At 32.6% G+C, this 16142-nt stretch overlaps 8 protein-coding genes across 8 annotated transcripts; 4 read left to right on the top strand and 4 right to left on the bottom strand.

The window, feature by feature from the left end:
* The first annotated feature begins 3048 nt into the window (after positions 1 to 3048).
* NAEGRDRAFT_38949 (acyl CoA binding protein) lies at positions 3049 to 3440 on the top strand. The gene is made up of 3 exons (XM_002677966.1): positions 3049 to 3158; positions 3203 to 3276; positions 3327 to 3440. The coding sequence occupies exons 1-3, from the start codon at positions 3063 to 3065 to the stop codon at positions 3418 to 3420; spliced, it is 264 nt and encodes an 87-aa protein (XP_002678012.1). The 5' UTR covers positions 3049 to 3062; the 3' UTR covers positions 3421 to 3440.
* A 97-nt stretch (positions 3441 to 3537) lies between these two features.
* On the bottom strand, positions 3538 to 4908 carry NAEGRDRAFT_79521 (UBX domain-containing protein; the record flags this gene model as incomplete). Its single annotated transcript, XM_002677870.1, has 1 exon — positions 3538 to 4908. One exon carries the CDS (start codon positions 4906 to 4908, stop codon positions 3556 to 3558), a length of 1353 nt encoding a protein of 450 aa, XP_002677916.1. The 3' UTR covers positions 3538 to 3555.
* A 443-nt stretch (positions 4909 to 5351) lies between these two features.
* Positions 5352 to 6080, top strand: NAEGRDRAFT_79520 (NADH-ubiquinone oxidoreductase). Its single transcript, XM_002677965.1, has 3 exons — positions 5352 to 5485; positions 5587 to 5718; positions 5776 to 6080. Exons 1-3 carry the CDS (start codon positions 5353 to 5355, stop codon positions 5865 to 5867), a joined length of 357 nt encoding a protein of 118 aa, XP_002678011.1. The 5' UTR covers position 5352; the 3' UTR covers positions 5868 to 6080.
* Positions 6081 to 6082: 2 nt separating this feature from the next.
* NAEGRDRAFT_48650 (uncharacterized protein) lies at positions 6083 to 9482 on the top strand (the record flags this gene model as incomplete). The annotated part of the gene is made up of 2 exons (XM_002677964.1): positions 6083 to 6282; positions 6338 to 9482. The coding sequence occupies 2 exons, from the start codon at positions 6083 to 6085 to the stop codon at positions 9480 to 9482; spliced, it is 3345 nt and encodes a 1114-aa protein (XP_002678010.1).
* A 266-nt stretch (positions 9483 to 9748) lies between these two features.
* On the bottom strand, positions 9749 to 12258 carry NAEGRDRAFT_57857 (uncharacterized protein; the record flags this gene model as incomplete). The annotated part of the gene is made up of 2 exons (XM_002677869.1): positions 9981 to 12258; positions 9749 to 9757 (listed from the first exon to the last, which is right to left on the bottom strand). The coding sequence occupies exons 1-2, from the start codon at positions 12243 to 12245 to the stop codon at positions 9749 to 9751; spliced, it is 2274 nt and encodes a 757-aa protein (XP_002677915.1). The 5' UTR covers positions 12246 to 12258.
* Positions 12259 to 12580: 322 nt separating this feature from the next.
* NAEGRDRAFT_66903 (uncharacterized protein) lies at positions 12581 to 13504 on the bottom strand (the record flags this gene model as incomplete). Its single annotated transcript, XM_002677868.1, has 1 exon — positions 12581 to 13504. The coding sequence occupies one exon, from the start codon at positions 13502 to 13504 to the stop codon at positions 12581 to 12583; it is 924 nt and encodes a 307-aa protein (XP_002677914.1).
* Positions 13505 to 13876: 372 nt separating this feature from the next.
* On the bottom strand, positions 13877 to 14275 carry NAEGRDRAFT_66902 (uncharacterized protein; the record flags this gene model as incomplete). Its single annotated transcript, XM_002677867.1, has 1 exon — positions 13877 to 14275. One exon carries the CDS (start codon positions 14273 to 14275, stop codon positions 13877 to 13879), a length of 399 nt encoding a protein of 132 aa, XP_002677913.1.
* An 861-nt stretch (positions 14276 to 15136) lies between these two features.
* On the top strand, positions 15137 to 16126 carry NAEGRDRAFT_66901 (uncharacterized protein; the record flags this gene model as incomplete). Its single annotated transcript, XM_002677963.1, has 1 exon — positions 15137 to 16126. The coding sequence occupies one exon, from the start codon at positions 15137 to 15139 to the stop codon at positions 16124 to 16126; it is 990 nt and encodes a 329-aa protein (XP_002678009.1).
* Between the last annotated feature and the right edge of the window lie 16 nt (positions 16127 to 16142).

Below are 16142 nucleotides of genomic sequence, written 5' to 3'. Positions count from 1 at the left end.
TAAATTATTTCTGGAAGTAATGGACTCTTGTAATGCTCTCTGTTTCAATTCTTGTGATTTTCTAATCTTTGTCAATACGAGAGTGTGTGGAGAACCTTGTCTGAGTGTATCATATTGCAAATCAATTGTAACTTTACGTGACTCCCTCTCGACATGATCTCTAACGCTGGCTGATGCCTTTATCGAATGAGTAACTTGTGTGGCTGATTTGAGGAATTCATTACATGATTTACAATTACCACATGTACAACCCAAAGTAGCATTAATGACCCAATTATTAGGTGTTGGTACATTTGATTGGTTTGTAATTACTGAATCATAGTATTGAATACATTTTCTAATTAAAAATTGAAGGGGTTCACTATTGATAACATTAATATTGGCTCTTGAAATTTTCAAAACAAGTGGATTAATTGTTGAGTGAATATATTGAGAATTAGGATTAGAAATTAATAATTTAGCAAGATCACTCATCTCATCAATTGCTCCACACTTGTAGAATTGAATAAATATCTTTTCATAAATATCAATGTTTTGAGATTTTAAATCATTTCTTGCCTTAATATTCTTAACAATTGACTTTGAAATGAAATCTGATACGTGAATATTATCTGTATTATCACTAAATAATTGAATACTATCTAGAGATGATGAAATTCCATTTCTATTCACAAATTCTGAAATTAATTGTTCTAATGTGGCTCTACAATTATCAAGTCCAATAATTTGAATACAATTTACAATTATTTTAACAGGTAATGTGGTAGGAGGTGTTACAGTATTAGAATTTAAATAGAATCTGTTTGAATTCAAGCTGATAGAGAATGATCTTTTCAATACTTCCATCAAACAATAAATATCTTTTAGTTTGCATCCCAATTGATAGAGTTGAGTAGTGTTATATGAACTATCGGATAGAATTTTCTTTTTTGTTTCAGAGTCCAAGGTAATATTATACTTTGAGCAAGCGGTTAATGCAGTCTCATAATCTGTTGATGAATTACTTCTATAAGAGTATCTATTATTGGTTAGAAGAGTAGGAATTAATAATTGAGCCAAATTATTATCAGGAAATACATCCAAAAATTCAGCAAGGGAATTAAAATCCATGTTCTTATAGTATCCAATGATTTCGTTTCTGAGTGGGTCAATTCCAAATGCTGATACCATTTGAATAACATCTTCTTTCGAACATTTATATTGAGAAAGTAATAATTTTGCCAAACTCAATTCTCTTAATTCGGAAATGTAATTACCAATACTAAAATTGCCAACCATATAACGACTATACGTTTTTTCTATAAAACTCTTCAAATATTGAACGAGTTGATTTCTTAATGAAGCATCTTTCAGATAAGCTTCCCATAAATCCTGGAGTCCTTTATAAGCACTTGAACCACCAAACTTCAATGCCATTAAATATTTGAATCTCTTTGGATAAATGATTAAGCATGCTGATTTGTACCATCTTGAAGCAGTAGCTCCTTCATTACCTGTATGTTCTTCAATCTAGAGATGACAACGAACTGAGTTATAAATTAATGTACAGATAGAACTTACTTCTTCACCAGATTGTTCTAATTCTTCTAGAGCATCTTCTGGAAAGAAATCACTTTCGTCCAAATCCAAGTTATTGGTGTTTGAATGAATATGACCACTCTCATCAATCATATGAGTAATGCTGTAAGAAGTCTCTTCCCACTCAATATTATATGGATCTCCATACCCACTCTCTGTTTTCGTCATCATTGCTAGAAACACTTCAATACCTTGTTCTGAGTGTTTGGCATTGTATTGTCTGATTAATTGTAATATCTTTGTATCACTACCCTTTAGACAATCAAAGCTTAGACCTGCTTTTGAATATTTATGGCCAAGTAGATAGCACAGTATTGGGGTTGAAAGACTCCAATTATTAACAATCTCATTAAATGTTGTAACAAGTGAGGTATTATCTGTAATGATTGGCTTACTTCCGGAAACATAACAGACATTATAAATCAAGCAAGTTCTATAACCACTTGTAACTACGTCTACTTTGTGTTTACAATCACAATAGAAACTGAAATAGAATGGAGTATATGATGATTCGTTTGATAAATCATAAACTTCCTCATTAGATCAATGTTTTACAATAATATTACCTCCTTTATAAACTGATGGAAGTTGAATCACTAAAGTAGCAAACATTTGATCTTCCTTTTCAGTATCTCTGTGAAATTCAAAATGTCCACCTTCCTCATATAATAATAATTTGTATAGTGAACACTTAATTTTAACATTTTCATTAATTCCCAATCCACGTTTCAATTCACCATTCATTAATTCATTTAACATAACATTCCAATTCTTATTAGAAATTCTAAATTGTGAAGGTGACAATTGCCATGAATTTCTAACCTTATCATCATAAATTGTTTCTTCTCCTTTTCCAAAAGGAGCTTTAGAGCATTGAGAAATTAATTCATTAGCTTGTTCTTTTGAAACAATTGGTAAGGCAATTGGTTTATATTCAAATTGTTCACTTGATGAAGAAACATTACTTGATGATTGATCCGATGATGACTTCGGAATGATAATTTCCAATCCAGGTAAGCCAAAATTACTTTGCAATGCACCTCCACAAGTAAAATTACCTCCACCCATCTCAACAACACTAGAAAATAAGGATCCCAAGGCTGGTTTTGTTTCTAATGTATTAATGTCCTCATCGTCATCATCATCATCATCTTCATTTTCTTCATCATCAACTTCCTCACAACTACTTTCATTGTCATCGACAACGTATGGATCATACTTTGACATTTTTTAATATTTGAAAATATTGCAAATTAGACAATTTAACAATTAAGAAACTTTTCATGCAATTAATGGCCATCCTCAACTCTTGACGTGCCAAAGCTGTTAATTGATAATTCAAACCAATAAACTGAAAGCAACTTTACAACGTCGACAATCAACAACGGACTAAAAATTTGATGACTTGTCTTGGGCCGAATTAAATGGCCTTCGGAAGAAGGAAAATAAATTTTCAAAAAACAAAAAATCAACAACACATAAAAATGGGTTTGCAAGAAGATTTCACTCAAGCTGCTGAAGACATCAAGAAGTTGACCTCTGGACCAACCAATGATGATCTCCTTTTGTTGTACTCTTTGGTATGTTTAAATATTCATCATGTCATCAACTAATAATTTTATAGTACAAGCAAGCTACTGTTGGTGATTGCAACACTGATCAACCATCTATCTTCTACATGAAGGATAGAGCTAAATGGTAAGTTGTTTTAAAATGATATTTTATTAATAACAACAATATTAAAATAGGGACGCCTGGAAGGGTAAGGAAGGTATGACCAAGGAAGATGCCATGGAACAATACGTTGCTCTCGTCAAGGAATTGCTCGCCAAGCACCAATAAATTTGTGTTTAGTTTTTTGACATTTTACTTGTTTATTATTGTCACCTACGATCGTGAGCTAATTTGTTTTTTGCTTCTTGATGATTTAAATGGTATTTACGCTATACACTTTCTTTAAAGTAATGGATTTGTCATTTATTCAGGAACAACTGATAAAGCAGCTCCTAAAATTCCTTCTCCTCCTAAAGTTTTTTCTAAGGTATTTTCCAAAGTCTTTTGAGTCTTGTCAAAATAAGTAATGGTAAATGATGGTACACTGTCTCCTAATTTTTGTCTACAGACAGCATAAACAGCTGCCAATGGAGCACTCTTCAAAATCTTAATAACTTCCTTCTTTCCGTCTGGTAATTTAACTTGAATTCTGGTTGTATCTCCTTGTTCAACGACAAAATCGGAAACATTAACTTGCTTGTCAGGTGTTTCTTGAGGTTTTGGTGGTTCTTGAACAACTGGTGTCGATATAGTATTAGTGGCTGTTGTTGGTTGAGCAATTGGGAAACTATCTAAAATTTGCACGTCATCGTCCTGCATGGCATTAGATTCTTGGAGTGAAGCCTCAATAGCAGCTCTAATCATTTCTTCCTCTGTTTCATCACCTGTTGACATATCAGTATGGTGACTAGTTGTTGTTGTTGCCGTTGTTGAAGGAAGGTGTTGAACTGGAATATTATCGAATGGATTTGGAGTATGTAAAGTATTTGGAGATGGTGAAGGAAGGTGATCCATAAGTGAGTGACTATCGGCAAAGTTTTGAAGAGAATCTACCATTGTGCTGGCATCGATATATTTACCTTCCCAAGTCTTCATATTTTCTCCAGTTCTTGGGTCAATAATACAAACGAAAGGATAGGAACGAATACGATATCTTGTTTTAAATAATTCAGCCTGATTAGTTCCATCATCAGCTTGCCAAAGAACAAAGAATGTATCCACAATTGTTTTCACAACTTCGTGATTCCAAGTATCTCTATTCATTCTGTGACAGTCAAAAATATCATCCTTTTGAATTTCTACAATAAGCCATCTTCCTGATGTTTCAGCCTCTTGTTTGGCAGCATCAAAACTTCCCTTAAATACAATATCTGGCTTTTTAAACATTTCCGAAAATTCATCACCGTGTTTTGTTAATCTTGATGATTGGAATTGTTGGTTTGCTCTATTGTTGTATTGATTTGAAGTTACAAAAGATGGTACAGAATAGGATTGAGAATTATCATAGGAATAATCATTTCCTTGAAATGAGTCATACAGTCTGGAGGCTTGTTGCGGAATAGGTGATCTAATATCTTCATAATCGGAGGGTATTGTAGGCTTGTTACTTGTAGTAGTAGTAGCACTTGAATTGGATTTACTTGCAGGTTGATTAGAGAAGAATAATTCTACAGCAGTCTCCAAATCAAATCCAGCTGCTTCCAAGTAATGTTGAGCAGTTTCAACGTTGTTTTCGTCTGTGATAGACATAAAACTCATTAATAGATCGTCTGCCATTTTTTTGAGTTATTTTTGGCTTTGTATTTCCCTCCTCAATTTCTTTTTTATTGTTTTTCCTTTTTGTTATTGAACACAAAGCATCAACGGAATAACCACAGTCAATGAACAAGGAATAGTGTTGATGTACAATTTTCACATACACAATTTTTGTAACTTTGTAAAATTAGTGTTTATTAATGCTAATTCTTTACCTTAACAAGTTAGTTTTTCATAAAATTTTGCAGTTTTTTATTGGCCTTTCAAATATTTTAATAGACAATAATTTTATTCATTGTGACTGAGCTGAAGATTACTAAGAAGAAAACATGTATGATGCAACTGATTGTACATTATTCTATTCTTTTCTTCATTCCAAACCATCATGTAGGAGAATTCAATCAGTAGACTGCAATACTTTAAAGCCTTCTCTTATTGTTGCGATGTTGTAATTACACGAAAAAAATGTCTACCACCGAACAATACTCTATTGACTCTTCCGCTGTCATTGCTGCCTTGGCTCCTGCTCTCTTGACCAAGTGTTCAACTGAAAATACTGAATATATGAAATGTAAATCAAAGAGCGAAAATCCAGAAGGTAAATTTCGCAATAGTGTTTTAATTTGACGATCATCAAAATTATTATTTTATTTTTCATCACACAACATTAATTGTCGAATTAATATTATAATATTGTAGATTGTTTGAAGGAAAGCATTAACTGTCGTAAATGTGTCTTCAGTCTTGCTTCTGAATTTATGAACTCTCCTTGTCAACCAAAGTTCTCTACTCTCGTTGAATGTCTGAGAAAGCGTGAATATGACTACAAAGGTAAGGAATTAATTAATGAATCGGAATGTTTAAACATAATAATATAATTTATATTAGATTGTTATCCACAAAGAAGTGCTTTTGAATCATGCGCTCACCACGTTTTGGGTGTTGAATTCCGTCCACCAGTTAACCCAAAGATTGAATAATTTAATTATTAATAATACATCAACTAGCAAAACTCTAAATTATAATTTCCTTGTATAATTTTTCTTCTTGGGTAGTTTCATTAGGATTGTAAAATGTTCTCTATTATCTAAATCATATTTTGATGATAAATAATCTTTACTGTGTTTCATTATGAGTAATTGCTGGGTACTATGAGTAATTACATCATCAATAAAAAAAATCTTGAAAGTAAAGCATGTTTGGCTTCTTCGGTAGAGGTAATAATTCAAAACAACGGAATAATGCTCCAACTAAGAGCACTGCCGAGTATGAACCACCTTTGGGAACAGCTGCTTCTTCGTCACCTTCTTCTATAAATCAACAAAATCAAGGAGATGAATTGTTTGGAGGAATGACAGTACATTCAAGCAACTACGGAAATACTTCTACTTACTCGTAGGTTTTAAAAACAAAGTAGTAATATTTAAAAACAACATTATTTTCAAAACAGTACATCATCCGGAAGTTCTTCTAGACTCAGTAGCCACAGAGAAGTCACACCAACAGTTTCAACTCACGATACTGGATCTTCTTTTTCTTTTATTAACGATGATGATACAACAACCTCTGCAACAACACCTCAAGATGAACCTGAAAATATTCAACCAATTCCTGGTCAAATTAAAATCAATCGATCTGTAGGAAAAGGAAGAAGAAAGAATGCAAAAAATAGCAAGGTTGATGAAGAATTAAAACAATTGGATCAAACAAGTGATGAATTGGATAGAGAATATTCAATGGCTCAAAAAACATTTTCAAACATTGAAAATAATATTAAGTTGAATCACAGCTCTCAATTAACAACACACATTCAATCAAATAACAATAGTAATACTAATGAGGATGAGGAACAAGATGATTCTACAATTTCATCATTTCTGAAGACTACTGAGGATGAGGAACCAAAATTAAAACCATCACCAGTAGTTGCAGAACCAAGAAAATCCTCAAGCCCTTCTGATGATATTGATTTTGCTTCTTTACAAGTCAAGCCAAGAAGACTTGATAGAGGTAGTTCAAGTTCTGAAGTTGGTTCTGCTTCAACTCCTGTAGCTTCTACTCCTGTAAAGCATATTGAAAGTCCAGTTGTTACATCAATCAAGGAGGAAAAACCAACAAGAAGAGATTCCTTCAAATCGGAAACTATTGAGGAGGAAAAGGAAACAGTAGATAATGATTGGATAAACATCAAGTCTACAATTAATTCATCTCTTACAAAATATTCAACTAGAATTTCAAAATTGCTTGATGAAGAACAAAAGAAGATTGATGAAAAGAAGGAGAACCAATTCTCTCTTCTTCAAGAAAAAATTCAATCTCTCGAACAATTACTTGATGAATATACTGAACAGGAAGAATTCGAGAAGGCTGAACAAATTGAACAAGAATTAACAGAGTTGAGAACAAAAATTGAAGAAATTCAAGTGACCGAGAAAAATAACGATTCTTATATTTCTGCAATTTCTAAGACTTTGACTGAAATGAAGAAGGAAATCAATCTTGTTTACTCAAGAGTTGATTTCTCATTTACAACAACAAAGAAGGATTATGATGACTTTTTAAAGAAAAATAATCCATTGAAGGAATTACGTCGTGAAAGATTAGAATCAGAAACTAATCGTATCAAGAGAATGGGTGAAAGCATTAAATTGGAAGAGAATGAATTCCAAAAGAGAAAGACAAGAATTACTGACCAAATTGATTATTCTACAAAGGATTTGAGAATTCAAGAAGATAATTTAAGAGATCAAAATGAAGAAATCTCTAGAGAAATTGCTGAACTTGAAAGAAAGTTGAAAGAAAAGAGAGCAGAACAAAAGACTGTTCTTTCTTTACTTAGTGATGTTACAGACAAAATCAAGAAGTATGAGGAAGATTTTAATGAACAACTCAAGTTGATATCTTATGATGAGGAACAATTCCAAAAGAGAAAGCAAAATTATTTGGATGATGTTGATTCGTTTGAAAAACTTTCTGCAACTCTTAATAAGGACTTGACCAATATTGAAACCAAAGAAACCAAGAAATATGATGCCATGATGGATAAGAGACAATACAAGGACTACCTACAAACCCAACAAGTAAGAGTTTCACAAATAATTGACATGGTTGAAAAATTGGATAAACTGGAAGAATGTCCAGGTTCACCTAATGACAGTAGACCTCAAATAATTAAGGAATTAGGAGCTCTCAGTCAACAATTGTCTACCCTCAAATCTCATCTCTCATCTGTTTCAATGGAATTGGATAACTCAACTCAACAACTTCAAAGAGCAAATGATAGATTGCCAAAAGTACAGGCAGACAAGCTTGAATATGCTAAAGCACGTAAATTTAAGGAAGCTGCTCAATGTAAAGAAGAAAGCGATAAATTAACCAAATTGATTCAGGAACTTGAATCAAGTATCCCAAGCTTAAAGCAAGAACAAACACAATTGGAGGAACAAAAGCTAGGATTGACCCAAGAACTTGATGCTACCCACAACAGACTTGAACAAGTTGATAAGGTGGATTCTAAACGATTCATTAGATTGTGTTTGAAGAGAATAGATTTCTTGGAAAAAAATCGCGTAAAGCTTTTAGAAGTTGAAGCACCTGAACAACTCAAGTTGAGATTTGATGTTATTGATGAATTAATTGCTCTTTTCAATTATCAAGTTAGACAGCTTAAGTCAATTATTTCACTATCAGATGAGGAATTGCTCGAAATGAAAAAGTCAATCAATAGTCCAGAGGTACCAAAACCTAAAACTCCAGTTATTGAAAAGGTTGAAGAGCAATCTCCAAATCAACAACAACAAGTCCAAGTTAATGAAGTCAAAGTTGTTGAGGAAAATTTATCTCCAAAGGATAAGCTTGTAAAATTAGAATCTAATCTTGAAGAATTGAAGAAATCAGAAAGTAAGATTAATGACAATATCAATGATGCTTTAGAAAAGGAGCAATTTGATTTATGTGAAGTTTTGGACCAACAATTGGAAGAAACAAAGGTTAAGATTGCAGAAGTCAAAACTAAAATTGAAGAATTGAAATCTCAAATTCCTCCTGAAGAACCAAAGGAAGAAAAGGTGGAAGAAGAGTTGGTAGAAGAAAAGGTTACTGAAAAGGAAGAAAAAGTAGAAGAATCAACAGAAGCCGTTGCCACTACTACTGTTAGTGAGGCTCCACAAGAAGAAGAGCAACATGTTGAAGAATATCAAACCTTCAATGACAGTAACGATAATGAAGCAGTTGAGGAATCAACCTCTTTCGATTTTATTAAAACTGAAGAAGAACCAGTTGAAGAAGTTGTTGAAGAAGCTAAGCAAGTTGAAGAACCAACTGAAGAGACAACTGAACCATCATCCTTCAATTTTATTTCTGAAGAGTCTCAAAATGAAGAAGAACCAAAACAAGAGGAATCGTCCTTTGATTTTATCGCATCAGGAGATGAAGAACCAACTGAACAAGTCCCAATTATTGAATCAACTATAGAACCAACTGAATCAGAACCAGTTAGCGAAGAAAAATCATCGTTTGATTTCATTGCTGGAAATGAGGAGGAAGAAAAAACTGAGAATCAAGAAGAGTCAAGTTTTGAATTTTTGAATGAATAAAGCTGTACATTATAATTAGAGCTCTTCTGTCAATAATTGAGCTAGTTTGGTTTTTTTAAATAAAGCGGCTATAGCGATTATTTCTCTAACAAAGACTGTCCTACTTTCTCTAGTTGGGAAATGAACCTTATTAATATCAGAAGTAATATCTTTTGCTTCTTCCAATTCTTCCATGTCTTTACGTTTTCTTTTTCTTATCTTTGATCTAATGGCATCTAGTTGTTGTTTCTTTTTGCCATCTGTTAATTCTTGTTGCATTACTCTCGTCACAACAGCTGAAAGTAAAGGGTCAGGAAGTTGAGAAACAAATTGTAAACATTCATGGTTGTTTTGGAAACTATCAACAAATAATTGAGCATGTTCTTTTTGAGGATTAGCTTTAGATTTTCTATTGGTTGATGGAGGTCTAAAATTGGCCGCTTTACCAGGAAGATTTGAGGTAGGGGATTGTGGCTTAGTACTACTTTGTGTTAGGGCTGCATATTGGTCAGGTATTACATCATCTACAATAATTGGAACAGCATCTTCAATAATTGGTGGAACTGGTTCAATCTTTTCTAACTCTGTTTCAAAAGGTTCGTGTGTTTCAAGTGGAGCTGAACTAGGTTCAACTGGTATTGATGATACATTTGAATCGGCAATGTTTGGTTCTAATAAGAGCATTGATTCCACCTTTGCATCAAATTCTGATGATTCTTCCTCCTCCTTTTGTTTCAGATCCATCTCAGATTCATCAACTAATTTATCGAGAAGTAATGGGGCGTTCATATGAATTGATCTCAATCTCTTTTTCTTTTTCTGATATGGGCTTCCAAAGTTGACTTGTTTCTGCTTTTGAGGCTCGAATGGGTCTCTCAAAACCTCCTTAGACAATAATACCTTATCAAAGTTACCCATTTGAGATATTGGAGTGGAGTGTTTCTTAATTTCTTCTTTTGATAAATCTCTTAAATGTTGATCCAAAGGTATTTTAGAATGGTCAGCATCTTCTGGAACTTCTACAACAACTGAATGGAAAAGGTACTGGCTCATCATTTTCATTTGTTTCAGGAGTGATGTTTTGTCGATATCGAATGGATTTCTAATTAAATTATTGGTTTCCTTTTTGGCAACATATGGATTTGTGAAACTGATTATTGGGAAGGATGGAGGATCTTGCATTTGGTCGTCATTTTTTGGAAGTGAGTCATTTGGTAAATTTACATTGGTAGATGATCCACTTTCCTCTAATTCCATATCTTTGTTAAATCGTTTCTCCTCATCAACTAGTTGCTTGTAATAGAGTTGTAATGAGCTTGGTAGTTCGTAAGGTACATCAGGGAAATGGGCAAATGCTCCAAACCATTTGTTCATCGCTGATTTAAGTGGTTTGATATAGTAGGCAGGGAGATTCTGTACAAATTTATGGAACTGTTGGATCCAAGCAGCTGAGGGTTGAGACTTGTGGGTTACAACAAACTCATTCATCAAATAAAATAATCTCAAAAAGTTATATGGCAGAAGGTAGAAATAAATCTTATTTTCAACTTCTCCAGTACTATTTTGGACAGCAATCTTCTTTAAAAATCCAAAACTTTCTCCAAATCCATAATTACTCGGAGTACTGTTTGTTACAAAGGCTTTATAGCATCCTTCTCTGCTTGACTGTTGAATAACATATTTTCCAATTGGACTTTGAGTACTGATTTCAAAAATATCATAAATTGGGAATTTGTTAAGAGCCATTGTCAAAAGAATATCATTCTTTTCAGTATATAGTAAAGAAATAGATGGTTGAGCTCTTCTTGTTGGCAGTTCTGTCATGTTAGCACCTGGAAGATAGTTCTCTGGTATTGGCCAAAAGGATTCTCTTTGCTGAGGTTGAGTAATATATTGTAGTACAGTTTTTCCTAGACCCTCATTATTTGTTGGAGGGAAAACACTGGATTGCTTATTATTCAATGTTTTTACAATGTCAAAATTTACAACCACTGAAGGTCTAGCAAGCTGAACACCAGATAAATCATCCATAAATTTTAGGAGAGAAACCATATTTGAGAAAGTTCTCGATAAGCCACCTGTAACTTCACTTATTGGAGCTATTGGATTATCTGTAATAGTTGGTGTTTGATTTGTCAAATTGGCTTGTTGTTGTTGTTGATTGGCCAATGAGGGATTAAGTGAAGCTGATGGAGAAACAGTTGTCAAAGAAGTACCAACAGCTTGAAATTGTAAAATAATACTGAACACTCTTTGATCCCATCTAAATGGTTCCTCTGTCAATTTTGTAGAATATGAATGTGGATTAGGGAGTGTCAATTTGTTGGCATCCAAAAATTGATTTACAAATACTCTTTGGTCGAATGGATTAACAGATTGAGTTAATCTTTCACCATCCGTAATTAAAACAATAGCAGAATTTTCTACAGCACTTGCATGTCTTCCCATGCCATAATGGTCCACTCCTTTTTGAAGCCGATGTTGATTTAAAACATCAAAAGACTTTTTCAAAGATGGCCCAATTTCAGTCAAATCATTAGCCTTTAGGGATTTCAATCTTTGAAGGAAACATGATGATTCCGTGGCATCTTTCCATCCAACAACTACCTTTTGTCCAGATGTTACCAATAGATAATTATCCCTTTTTTGTTGGTGCATTAAATGTTTTTGTCTATTCTTGATGAAATGTTCAATACAATGCTTGGAAATATCAATCAATTTCATCCCATTGGTTGTGAGTTGATTCATCGATGAAGATGTATCAACCAAGAAGAGAATGTTCATTTCCTTCCGAAACTATTTACAACTAAATATATAATACAGAAGAATATAACACAATATAAAAAACGAGCCGATCTAAAATAATCCTCTCTTTCTGATGATCCACCACGTGTACTATTGTAGTCGGCAAGTAACTTGCTGTTGTTGTGTGGTCCTATTATTAAAAAACACAGAGTTTTCCTCGCTTTTCGCTGCGACGCGTTGTTGTTTGTTTTTTTTAAATTGATTAATTATTCGTTTTTCTTTGCCATCAATGATAAGCGCAATGAAGAAGCTTGTTAAAAATTGAGAATTTGTAGGTGATTTAATATTAACGTTACTATAGTACAGGATAGGGTTTATTGTTTTTGATTTTTTACATAATCATTCAATGAAAGTGGTTTAACATTGAAGAGATCGTTATCAGTTTTTGGTGGATGTGCAACTCCTGAAATTGCAATCCATTGTAATTGTTGATAAATAATTGGACCAATTTGTTCTGGTTTCAATCCTTGTTGAATTTCTTTCTGGATGAGATTCTTCAAATCTTGGGCGGATCCCAACTTTTCAAATTTGAGTTGAGTTTGAGGGAAACTCAAGTGAGCTAATTCTTCCAAGGTCTTTTCATCACCAGCAACGTTGATGGATTTGTTCTTTAATTGTGGATTCAAAGATGCTTCGACAACATACTTGGCAATATCTAAAGTGTCAGTCAATTGGATTTTGACATTCAAATCTCCATAGTATTTAATAGTGTCATTTTCCTTTTGGAATAGGAAACCTGGAAAGAAAGCATAACTATAGAATAAACCATTGTGAATCAATAGATAGTCAACTTGGTTTTGAGATTGCAAATCATTAATCAATTTCTTCTTTGGATCAATGAGTAAACTATCACCTAATTGCAAATAATCTTGGAAATTGAAACCGTAACTTGAAGGAACAAACTTTTTAACCCCACTCAACTTGGCAGCATTCAATAATTTCAGTTGACCATCAAAAACAACTGAATGATCACCAGAAAGTGCACTAACAATAACTTCAATTCCTTTGAATGATTGAGCCAACTCTTCAACACTTGAGGTTGTTACATCTCCCTCAATAATGTGAGCTCCCAACTTGATCAATTCTTCAACCTTGTGTTTGCTTTCATTTCTAACAAGAATATGAGTTCTAACATTTGGTTGATTGAGAAAAGCTTTAACAATTTGGTTACCAAGATTACCACTTGCTCCTGCAATTACAACAGATGAATAATTATTAGAATTTGATGAGGCGGACATGATTTTTTCAATATTTTGAGCTAAATAGATGACTATTATTAACAGTTAATCAATTGATTAGTTTTTTTTGTTATTGGTTTCATTTGAGGTTTTCGATTAATGGCCTTTTAAATAAAAATAGAGAGATAGTACGCAGTTAGTGAGGAAAAATTTGTACGCCCTAAGACAGACCGTCGGGAGTGACTAAGAGTGCATGGACATACATTCTTTGTTATTCCATGCTTGAGGAGTGCAAACATTCCAAAGGAATTTTTATACATGATTCAAACTTCCAAACATTTATTCAAGTTTTCAGACTCTAAGGCCTCATGTTAAACAAGATTGAATGGAATCACACGTTTATTACTCATAATTACAAAATTTAAGGAAATTCTATTTACGCTTATAGATATCAACCTTCTTATTTCTCTTTCCTCCTCTTTTATTCTTTCTATTCTTCTTTCTATAGGTATCAATTCTTCTCTTCTTATTCAATCTTCTCTTCTTTCCATAAACATCAACCTTCTTTCTGATAATTCTCCTCTTTCCTAATCTCTTTGATCCTCTTCTCTTTCTTCCATAGGTATCAATGTACTTGTTGAGCTTTCTGTTGTTCTTTCTCTTCTTTAATCTGTATTTCTTGAGATTTCTCTTCTTATTTCCATACTTTCTAATATACAAGGAGAGAGTTGATGCTTGTTCTTCAGTGGTGGCACTAACTCCTGATGTGAATGAAAGAGCAAGAACTGTTAACGTCAATGCAATTAATAGAATTGAAATAAATCTTTTCATTTTGTTTTCTTTGTATTCTGTTTTTAATTTTTTACTTTCCACAATTTATAGATTTCAAAACTTGTACTTGCTCAGTCAATTAATAATTTTGGAAAGAAATATGATTAACGAGTTTCCAAAGAAGGAGTAGCCATGGGTTTTGGATATTATTCATTTGGTCTTTCATTAACCATCTCTTTGGAATAATAAAGAAAAAGGAACAGAATGAACGAACTTCAAGGTTAGACTGACCACAAATTGAAAAGTTCCAATATTTGATAAAAGACCAAATAATTAATACATTGTAATTTTCATAATTTAATTAAGTTTATTTTCTTAGGATTTGATATATTATTGTTTTTATATTAAGAATTCGATTAAGTGAGGGCTACAGTCATATCACGATGAATGCACCTCATCCTGTAAAGTTATGGAAGATCCATCAAATGCCAAATTTTTAATTTGGGCTAATAAGCAAGATTTACCAAGGGCCGCCAAAGTTACAGACCTTGCAAAGATATTGCACTTAAATTCGATCAAACAAGATTGATACATCCAACCATGTAGTGAAATAAATGGCAATGGTTTATTCGAAGGTTCAGATTGGTTATCTAGCAACTTGTCAATATTAACTTACTGTACAAGTATTTATATTTTAAAGTGAACTTGAGCTCAAAGAGTAAATACGCCATCGTCAATTTGCAGAACGATGCCATAGGGAAATGAGCATTCCTTCTTTTTCTTGGTTGAGTAACTGCATTAGCTTTTCTCTTACATTCGTTTGTGTTGGTTGTTCTTCTTGATTGACCAATCGAATAGACATTAGTTCAATGAAATGGCTGGCATAATTGATATATGAAGAAAACTATTAGTAATAAAAAAATGAGCAAACGAATCAGCCAAGATTTTGCAAATCAATTAATTTCGGAGGAGCTATTGATTAATGATAATTATTCGATGAAAGAGAAAGCAAAAAAAGTTGTGAAACTCCAACAAGATATATTTTCAGATGATGTTTGTTTTGACATAATTTCCATGATTGATGATTCGTGGTTTATTTTGAATAATTGTTCTTTAATTTCAAAACAATTCTTTAATGTGATCCGGGAACGTTCAAGACTTGTTATTCAATTTAAAAAACAATTTACAGAAAATAGAATTGAATTGTTTATGAAAAGCCAATTCAAGAATAGTATTGTAAATGTTAAGTTTTGTTATAGGTTGCGTAACTCTCCAGATAAAGTTAAATTCATAAGTGAAATGAAACAATTAACATCACTTTATATTTCTGATAATCAAATTGGTGTAGAAGGAGCCAAATACATAAGTGAAATGAAACAATTAACATCACTTGACATTACTTACAATCAAATTGGTGTAGAAGGATCCAAATACATAAGTGAAATGAAACAGTTAACATCACTTAATATATATTATAATGGAATTGGTGTAGAGGGAACCAAATATATAAGTGAAATGAAACAATTAACATCACTTAATATTGGTTACAATCAAATTGGTGTAGAAGGAGCCAAATACATAAGTGAAATGAAACAATTAACATCACTTGATATATATTATAATGGGATTGGTGTAGAGGGATCCAAATATATAAGTGAAATGAAACAATTAACATCACTTAATATTGGTTACAATCAAATTGGTGTAGAAGGATCCAAATTTATAAGTGAAATGAAACAATTAACACTTAATATTACTGGCAATCAAATTGGTGTAGAAGGAGCCAAATTCATAAGTGAAATGAAACAATTAACATCACTTGACATTACTTACAATCAAATTGGTGTAGAAGGATCCAAATTCATAAGTGAAATGAAACAATTAACATCACTTGATATTGGTGTTATTTGAAATAATCCAACAATTA

Source organism: Naegleria gruberi (genome assembly GCF_000004985.1).
Source record: "Naegleria gruberi genomic scaffold NAEGRscaffold_20, whole genome shotgun sequence".
Taxonomy (NCBI): Eukaryota; Heterolobosea; class Eutetramitea; order Acrasida; family Naegleriidae; genus Naegleria; species Naegleria gruberi.
Note: the sequence above shows the minus strand (reverse complement) of the source record. Positions and strands in the feature narration are given on the sequence as shown.